This window comes from Phasianus colchicus, chromosome 1 (genome assembly GCF_987193195.1).
Source record: "Phasianus colchicus chromosome 1, bPhaCol1.hap1.1, whole genome shotgun sequence".
In the NCBI taxonomy this organism is placed as follows: Eukaryota; Metazoa; Chordata; class Aves; order Galliformes; family Phasianidae; genus Phasianus; species Phasianus colchicus.
This window is the reverse complement of record NC_143436.1, coordinates 1,598,198-1,607,616: the sequence shown is the minus strand read 5'-3', so window position 1 is coordinate 1,607,616 and position 9,419 is coordinate 1,598,198. Positions and strand designations below refer to the sequence as shown.

The window sequence follows — 9,419 nt, the reverse complement described above, 5'->3', positions numbered from 1 at the left end:
TTTTTAATATGGTGCTCCAGGAGCAGTGAAGATCCAGGTGTGGAAGTGTTCTGGGTCAGGTGGTGCTCCAGATGTGTTTTCCAGATGTGCTCCTGGAGCAGCAACAGACAGGTATGGCAATGCTCTGGGTCAGACGGTGCTCCAGGTGTGTTCCAGGAGCAGCAATGCTCTGGGCATGTCAATGTTTTAGGTGTGGTGGTGCTCCAGGTGTGTTCCAGATGTGCTCCAGAAGAGGCAGCGCTCTGGGTACAGCAATGCTGTAGGTCAGGTGGTGCTCCAGATGTGGTTTTACAGATGTGCTCCAGGAGCAGCCATAGTCCTGGTACAGCAATGTCCTAGGTCTGGTGCACTAAATGTGTTCTAGATGTGCTCCAGGAGAGTTAGCGCTCTGATTACGGCACTGGTGGTGCTCCAGATGTGGTTCTCCAGCTGTCCCCAGAGCTCCACCATCCCCATAGCACCAAGAATGCCCCCAAAACTTCCTTGCCCCCCCGGGAAGGACCACACACCCCATTTTCTCCCCATCCCCGTGTCACAGCGGGGGCCGTGGGCCAGGTTCCGGGCGCTGCTGCTGCTGCCACAGACGGTGCAGCTCCTTGAACTGCTCCACCAGAGCATCCTTGAGGTCAGGCTGTGAGATCTGCAGTGGGACGCTGTCAGCTGACCACGACAGCTCCCCTGAGAATAGCTCCAGCAGCAGCCGTGCCGCCACCGGCACCACCTGGGAGGGGAGGATGGATGTGGCACACGTGTCCCCAGTGCAGCCCCAACACGTCCCCCATCACATCTCCCATTGCATCTTTGCTGTGTCCCCAGTGCTTGCCCCAATGTACTCACATCGTGTCCCCAAACTGATCCCCAGTGCATCACTGCCATGACCCCATCCTGCCCCCCAACCTGTTCTCTAGGGTGGTTCCCAAAATGTCCCATAATGTCCTCATTGGGTCCCCAACTCATCTCTGACATGTCACTACCATGTCCCCAGCGTGTCCCCAACATATCTCCACTGGGACCCAAGCCCATCCCTGACACATCATCACCATGTCCCCAGTTCATCTTTATTGTGTCCCCATTGTGTCCCCGACCCAAACAATCCCATGTGTCACCACCATGTCCCCCATGTGTCCCTAGTGAGAGTTCCCAACGCGTCCCCATTGGGTCCCCAATTCATCCCTGATGCGTCATCACCATGTGTCCCCAACGTGTCACCTCCATGTCCCCAACACATCCTCATCATGTCCCCCTCATGTCTCCATTGTGTCCCCAACATGTGTCCTAACAAGACCCCACCGTGTCCCCGCTGAGTCCCCCAACCTGTACAGTGATGAGCTTCTTCTCCCTGGGTCTGTGGTCGGGCCACTCCTCCCCAAAGCACAGGAAGACCTCGAAGGGCGGTGGTGTTGGGCTCTGCCCCTTCTGGAACAGGATAAGCCCTGGGGGGCACCAAGATGTCACTTAATATCACCTTCCCCCCCAACTCAGTGCTGACCAGTGTCCTCATCAGCCACCGTCCTCCCCTGCCACCCAATGTCCCTATGGGCCGATAGATGTCCCTCTGTGCTGGCTGATGTCCCCATTGCCACCTGAGGTCCCCACAGGCTCTCCAGTGTCCCCCCAATTCCACCTGATGTCCCTACTGACGGTTCAGTGTCCCCCAGTGCCATTTGATGTCATTCCTTGCCAACAGATGTACCCATGGACTCTCTGGTGTCCCCACTGCCACATGATGTTCCCATGGACTCTCTGTTGTCTCCCAAAGCCACCTGACATCTCCATAGACTTCCTGATGTCCCCATGGACTCCCTGGTGTCCCTAATGCCACATGATGTCCCTACTGACTCCCTGATATCCTCCCACTACCACCTGATGTCCCTTCATGGTGTCCCCCAATGCCATTTGATGTCCCCATGGACACCCGGTGTTCCCACTGCCACCTGATGTTGTCCCTATGGACTCCCAGGTGTCCCCAAGGCCACTTGATGTCCTCCAATGCCACCTGATGTCCATTCATGGCATCTTCCAGTGCCACCTGGTGATCCCACAGACTCCTTTGTGTCCTCCAGTGCCGCCTGATGTCCCTTCATGGTGTCCCCCAGTGCCACCTGACATCCCCATGGAATCCTTGGTGTCCCCAGTTCTACCTGATGTCCCCCAAGGCCACCTGATGTCCATTCATGGTGTTTCCAGGTGCCACCTGATGATCCCACAGACTCCTTTGTGTCCTCCAGTGCCACCTGATGTCCTCATGGACTCCTTGATGTCCCCAGTGCCACCCAACATCTCCACACACACCCCCCAACCCACACCCGGTGCCACTCACCATCAAGGAACCGCTGGAGGCTGAACACTTGGACCCTCCTCTCTCTCTCCATGGGGTTGGGCCGGGGGTCAAGGTGGGGGTCCTGGGGTGGTGCGCAGGGCCCATCCCAAAACACTTTGCAGCGACAGAGGCGGGTGGCATAGAGGTCCTGCCCCCCCAGCTCCAGGAGAAGCCCCCGCTCCATGGCCCCCAACAAAGTGCGGGTGTAGCGACGCTGCTTGTCGTGCGGGATCCCCTCGGGGTCAGGGAAGGGGACCTGCTGGAGCTCGGGGTGTCCCAGCAGGTCGGGGCGCTGCGGGGTGGGGGGCAGAGACCCCCCGTGGGACAGACGGCAGCCCAGGGGGTGGCTGATGGTCAGGGCGCTCACCCGCCGCCCGCGGTACTGGAAGCGCAGCTCCAGGTCCGTCACTGCAGGGTTAGTGAATGGGGTTGGGATGGGGGATCATCTACGCATGGGTAACTGTCATAGTCCTACCCCAACCCATGGCCATCCAACCCGTATTCCTCTGATCCCATTTTCATCCCCCAACCCCATGTTCACCCATTCCACAGCCACCCAAACCCACAGCCAACTACCCTACAACCCCTTAACCCCACGCCCACCCACCCTACAACCGTCCAGCTCCATGCTCACCCACCCTGTACTCCCCTGACCCTACAGCCACCCATCCCACAACCCCCCAATCCCATGCCCAGTGACCCTATATCCCCAAAATGCCATGGCCACTGACCCCATATCCCCCCAACCCCACAGTCAACCACCCCACACCCCCCAACTCCATGTCTGCCCACCTTACAACCATCCAACCCCATGCCCACCCACTCCCATTGTCATCCCCCCATGCCCCCGTGACCCTATATCCCCCCGACTCCATAGCAGCCACCTGACCCCATGCCCACCCACCCCATCATCATCCACTTGACCTCATACCCTGTGATCCCATATCCCCTGGACCACACAGCCAACTACCCCACATCACTCCAGCTCCATCCACCCCACTGCCATCCCTCCAACCTCATGGCCAAAGACCCCACAGCCACCTGACCCCATGCTCTCTCACCCCACAGCCATCCAACCCCACAGCCTCCCACCCCCATGGTCAGTGACCCTATATCCTCCTTGACCCCACAGCTACCCAACCCCATGCCCACCCACCCTACTTTCATCTCCTCAGCCCCATGGCTAGTGACCCCATACTCCCCTGACCCCATACCTACCCCTCCCATCACATTCAGCTACCTCTGTCCATCCACCCCATGGCCACCCCATCCTCACCCCCACCCACCCCACAGCCACCCCATTCCCAAATTCAACCACCCCATAGCCACATCCAACCACCCTATGGCCAGCCCACATCTTTGCCAATCCACCGTATGGCCACCCCATATCCATGTCCAACCACCCCACGGCCAGCCCACAGCCACATCTACCCACCCCATACTCACGTCCACCCATCCCACAGTCACCCCATACCCACATTCACCCACCCCACAGCCACCCCACACCCCATACCCCATCCTGGTGCTTACGGGGCAGCAGGTGAGGGCTGGCCAGCAGATTGGGGACACCATGTTCCAGGAGTGCTGGGGGGCCCGGGGGAGGCAGCTGTGGGGGCAGCTGTGGGGTCAGCTGTTGGGTCAGCTGTGGGTTCAGCTCAGGGGGTAGCTGTGGGGTCAGCTCAGGGGGCAGCTCAGGGGGGATGAAGGGCACTGTGGAGTCGGCGTTGCTGAACGGGGGGTGCTCCTCATGCCAGGGGGGCACCGGGTCCATTCCACAGTCTGGGGAACAGTGGGGTGAGGGGGGTGGCCAGAGGAGCCCCCACATCACTGCTCCCCATAGGGCACTGCTGCCCCATAGACAGACATCTCACAGAGTGCCTTCCCAGCATCAACCCCTCCCCGCTCTCCGTTGATCCTCTATGGGGAGCCCCCACCCCACTGATTGCCACTATGGGTGCCCCAACTCCACTGCCCCCCCTTGGGGAATCCACACACCATCGACTCCCTGTGGGGTTTTCCTCCCACGAGATTCTCCACATCACCTTTCTCCCAATCCACTGATCATCTATGGGGAGCCCCCATCCCACTAATATTCCCCATGGGATACCTCCCCCCGCACTGTCCCCCTTGGGGCAACCCAATCCCATTGTCTCTGATGGAATATTCCCTCCACATTGTCCCCCATGAAGCATTCCCACCCCACTGCCCCCCCACAGGTATCCCCCACCCCACTGACCTCCATAGGGTGTCCCCACCCCACTGTTACCCCTCCATAGGCTGCCCCCACTCCATTATTCCCCTATAGGACACCTCATATCCCTGCTGACCTTTGATACTCAGAGACGTCAGTTTCTGCAGCTGCAGGGGGAGAGCAGGCAGTTATGGAATGGGAAACCCCCAAATGTGGGGCAGGGGACCCCCGAGTATGGAGTGGGGGACCCCCATCTGTGTGGCACGGGCCAGTACCTCGCTGACATCCTCTTCCTCCTCCTCTTCCTCCCCACCGCAGCTGAAATCATCCCCGGTCACTGTGTCTGTGAGGGAAGAACGGGGTCCCATGGGGTACTGAGACTCTACAGCACCCATAGCGACTTGTGGGATGCCAGGTCCTTACAGGGTGATGGGACACTGCAGGGTGCTTAGCCTCACATACCCCATGTCACTTATGGGATGCTGGGACCCAACGGACCCCATGTCCCTACCTGAGCCCTCCCCAGCCCCATACCTGCTCCGTCGGCCCCACAGACCTCGTACACTTTATAGGGCCGGGGGGGCACAGCGCGGGTGCCATCGTAGCGCAGGCGGAATTCGCGGCTCTTGTTGAGGGCACAGCGCAGCGTCGCCTTCCACTTGGCAGGATCCGGCTCATCCCGCCCCGCAAGGAACTTCCCTGTCTCTGCTGCCCATGCCTACAGGGTCAGTGGTGTCAGGGTGACTGGGATGGGGTCATTGGGGTCATCAGAGTGGGGTCAGTGGAGTCAGGGAGTTGGGATTATTGGCGTTGCATCACTGGGTTGTGGTTAGTGGGGGTGGGGTCATCGTGGTTGGGTTGGGGTGATTGGGTTGGGGTCATCGGGATGGGGACATTGTGTTGGGATCATTGGGTTGTTGTTACTGGAATGGGGTTATTGGAGGGTGGGGTCATTGGATTGGGTCATCATGAATGGTGCATTTGGGGCATCAGAGTTGGAGTCATTGGGTTGGGGTCAACATGGTTGGGGTTACTGGGATCACTGGGATTATTGGGGTTGAGGCATCAATGTTGGGTTGGAGTCACTGGTGTCATTGAGGTGGGGGTTATTGGGGTCATTGGGTTGGGATCAGTGGGTTAGTGGGTTGGGATTACTGGTGTTGAGTCATTGGGGTGGGATTAGTGGGGTTGGGGTTATCATGGTTAAATTGGGGTCATCAGGTTGGGGACATTGGGCTGGGGTCATGATGGTTGGCTTAGGGTCATTGAAATGGGGTTAGTGGGGCTGGGGTCATTGGGGTGGGTTTATTGGGGTCATCAGGTTGGAGTCATGGAGGTGGGGTTAGTTGGGATTATTAGTGTTGGGGTCACTGGGTTGTGGTTAGTGGGGGTGGGCTCATCATGGTTGGATTGGGGTCACTGGGCTGGGGTCATTGGGTTGGGGTCATGATGGCTGTATTGGGGTCATGGACTGGCGCTCCTGGGGACATCAGGGTTGGGGTTCATTGGGGTTGTGGTCATCAGAATTGGGTTGGGGTCAGTGGGTTTTGGGCATTAGGTTTGGGTTTGGGCCGCTAGAGTTGACTTACGGCCAATAGGGTTGGAGTTTGGGCCACTAGGTTTGGGATTAGTGCCACTAGGGTTGGAGTTTGGTTTCTAGTGTTGGATTAGGGACATTGTGTTTGGGGTTTGGGCCATTAGGGTTGGATTAGGGTCACTGGAGTTGGGGTTGGGACATTAGGGTCGGGTTAGTGTCATTAGGGTTAGTTTGTATCATCAATTTTAGGATTATGGTCATTAGTCTTGCGGTTAGGAGCAGCAAGGTTGTATCAGGGTCATTAGGACTGGGATTTGGGCCACTAGGTTTCACTTCGGGTCAGTAGAGTCAGGGTTTGGACCACTAGGGTTGGGTAAGGGCCAGCAGGGTTGGGGTTTAGGGTTGTATCAGGGTCATTAGGATTGGGATTTGGGCCACTAGGGTTGGGTTTAGGGCCATTAGAGTTGGGATTAGGGCCACTAGGGTTGGCTCAGGGTCACTAGGGTTGGGGTTTGGGCCACCAGAGTTGTGTCAGAGTCATTAGGATTGGGATTTGGGCCACTAGGGTTGGGTTTAGAGCCACCAGAGCTCAGGTTCAGGTCGCTCCAGCCGTTGGGTCATGCAGGATCACCTTGAAGACGGTGTCATCATCGCCGCTGTGTGCCGGGAAGTGCCGGGTGGCGTGGTGCCATGGGACCACAAAGAGCCGGCGCTGTGCATCCACCCAGTGCAGCCCTGGGAAACGCCCGCTGTCCACCTGGGCCACCAACCATGGGCGCAGGCGCACGCGGCGAGGCACCGGGGATGCCATCGAGGACAGGAGGGGACACCAGGAGAGGTCGTGTGGTGATGAGGAGGTGACACGGTGTGGGATGTGGTGAGGCACGTGGGGAACTGTGTGATGCAGTCATAGAGATGCTATAGTTAATGAGGGGTATTTGTGGTCATCCAATAGGTGTTGTCACCTCTGGTCACCCATCGTTCATGGTCATCTGTTACTTGTGGTCACCTCTGGTCACCTCTGATCACTGGTCAACCATGGTTGCTTCTAGTCACTTATCACATCTGGTCATCTCTGGTCACCCAACACTCACGGTCACCTGTCACTTATGGTCACCCATGGTCACCTCTGATCACCTGTGGTCATCTGTCACCTCTGGTCATCCATGATCACCCATGGTCACCTGCCACTTAAGTCACCCATAGTCACCTCTGGTCACCCGCAGTCATCTGTCACCCATGATCACCACTGGTCACTTATGGCCAATTTTGGTCACCATCACTTATGGTTGCCAGTCACCCGTGGTCACTTCTGGTCACCTATCAACCATGGTCACGTGTCACCCACAGCCACCAGTGGTCACCCATGGTCATTCATTGTCACCTATGACAACCTCTGGTCACTCATGGTTACCCTACATCCATGGTCACGTCTGGTCACCAATGATGATCACCCAAAATCCATGGTCATCTGTCATCCATGGTCACCTCTGATTGCCCACAGTCACCTAACCCCCTTGTCATCTGCCATTTATGGTCACCCGTGGTCACCTCCAGCCACCCAGCACCCATGGTCACCTGTCACCCATGGCCACCAATGGTCACCCATGGTCATCTGTTACCCACAGTCACCTCTGGTCACCTCTGGTCATCTATTGCCCATGGTCACCTGCCACTTAGGGTCTCCCATGGTCACCTCTGGTCAGCCCTGGTCACTCAGCATCCAAGGTCTCTTGTCACTTTGGTCACCCATGGTCACCACTGGTCACACCTGGCCACTCAACATCCAAGGTCTCCTGCCACTTTTGGTCACCCATAGTCAGTTTTGGTTTACCTCTGGTCACCCCCCATGTACGCTTTTTAGGGTGACCTGTCCCACTCCACTCAGCCACCTCCGCCCACCCCTCACACCCCACCACCCCAAAAGTGTCACATGGGTCACACAGTGACATCAACCATCCCTGGGGACACAGGGTGGGGATGAGGACAAAAATGGGGACCGAAAGAGGAACTGGTCCCTATGCCCCATGGAAAGGAGAAGTGACACGACAGGGTGGGGTGGGGGGCTGGAGGGGGAGGGGAGACACGAGGCCACCGCGCAGCCACCATGAAGACCCCATAAAGCCACCGAGATGCCATCTGGAAGCACCCACAATCCCACTGTGAAGCCCCCCAAGATGCCAGTACGATGTCACCAAGGAGCCCCCCAGGATGCCACCACAATCCCACCATGAATTATCCACGAAGACCCCCCAGAAGTCACCATGAAGCCCCCCAGAAGCCACCATGAAGCCCCCCCATATGCCACCACGAAGCCACCATGACCCCACCGTGAAGCCTCCATCGAGAACCCACCATGAAGACGCAATGAAGCCACCACGAAGCCCCCCAAGATGCCACAACGAAGCCCACCATGAAGCCCCCCACCAGGAACCCACCATGAAGACCCCATAACCCCCTTGCAGCCCCACAAGAACCCCTCACGGGCCTCTCCCTCCACTCTCACCCCTCTCCAGCACCCTTCGCTGCTCCCCTCCAAACACGCTTCCTCCCACATTAGCATCTCATTTGCATACAGCGCGCCACGCCCCCGCTCCGTGACGCGAGGAACGGGGAGGAGCCTTTCCGCTTTAAGGTGGGCCACATCAACGTTGCCACTTTAAGAAACGCTCCTCCCGCCCCCTGCCTGCAGCGATTGGCTGCGCTTTCCTCACTCCCACTCGCTATTGGCTGGAAGCAGGGCGGGGGCGGGTTCTTCCGCTTCCGGTCTCGTTGTTTGGCGTTGATTGATTAGTGCTTAATATCACTTTCGTTATTATTATCATCATTAATATTTTATTTTTTTCATCCACTATTACTGTTTTTGTTATTTTTATTGTCTTCGCGACTATTATTACCATTACCGTTATATTTTATACTGTTATCGTTGTTTATTATTATTATTATTATTATATATGAATAATAACATGTTAATAATAATTATTATTATAAATAATAACAACAATAGAATTATATTATTTACTGTTTTATAGTAACACAATATGTTTAGATAATATAATCATATAAACCAATACAGAATCACAGAATCACAGCATGGCCAGGGTTGGAAGGGACCTCAAGGATGATGAATCTCCAACCCCCTGCCACGTGCAGGGCCACCAACCTCCTCATTTAATGCTACACCAGGCTGCCCAGGGCCCCATCCAACCTGGCCTTGAACACCTCCAGGGATGGACGGGGCATCCACAGCCTCTCTGGCCAGCTGTTCCAGCACCTCACCACTCTCTCTGTACAGAACTTCCCCCTGACATCCAACCTCAATCTCCCCTCCCTCAACTTCAGACCATTTCCCTTTGTCCTGCAGTCATCAG

The 9,419-nt window shown here is 56.8% G+C and overlaps 1 protein-coding gene across 2 annotated transcripts; it reads right to left on the bottom strand.

The window, feature by feature from the left end:
- Nucleotides 1-76: 76 nt before the first annotated feature.
- Nucleotides 77-8,658, bottom strand: IRF5 (interferon regulatory factor 5). Of its 2 annotated transcripts, XM_031605063.2 has the most exons (9): nt 8,555-8,658; nt 6,680-6,942; nt 5,046-5,229; nt 4,787-4,854; nt 4,648-4,678; nt 3,851-4,099; nt 2,321-2,728; nt 1,315-1,433; nt 77-721 (listed from the first exon to the last, which is right to left on the bottom strand). In XM_031605063.2, the coding sequence occupies exons 2-9, from the start codon at nt 6,857-6,859 to the stop codon at nt 533-535; spliced, it is 1,428 nt and encodes a 475-aa protein (XP_031460923.2). In that variant the 5' UTR covers nt 6,860-6,942; nt 8,555-8,658; the 3' UTR covers nt 77-532. The 2 variants fall into 2 exon arrangements, with proteins under 2 accessions (XP_031460923.2, XP_089985696.1); XM_090129570.1 differs by lacking the exon at nt 8,555-8,658 and having other exon boundaries at nt 6,680-8,458.
- Between the last annotated feature and the right edge of the window lie 761 nt (nt 8,659-9,419).

Excerpts from the sequence above, each read along its gene's own strand:
- IRF5 (XM_031605063.2), bottom strand. The coding sequence starts at position 6,859 with ATGGCATCCCCGGTGCCTCGCCGCGTGCGCCTGCGCCCATGGTTGGTG. Across the intron at positions 5,230-6,679 it reads ATGATGACACCGTCTTCAAG|GCATGGGCAGCAGAGACAGG; the intron begins GTGATCCTGCAT and ends CTGACCCTGTAG. Across the intron at positions 722-1,314 it reads AGAAGCTCATCACTGTACAG|GTGGTGCCGGTGGCGGCACG; the intron begins GTTGGGGGACTC and ends CTCCCCTCCCAG.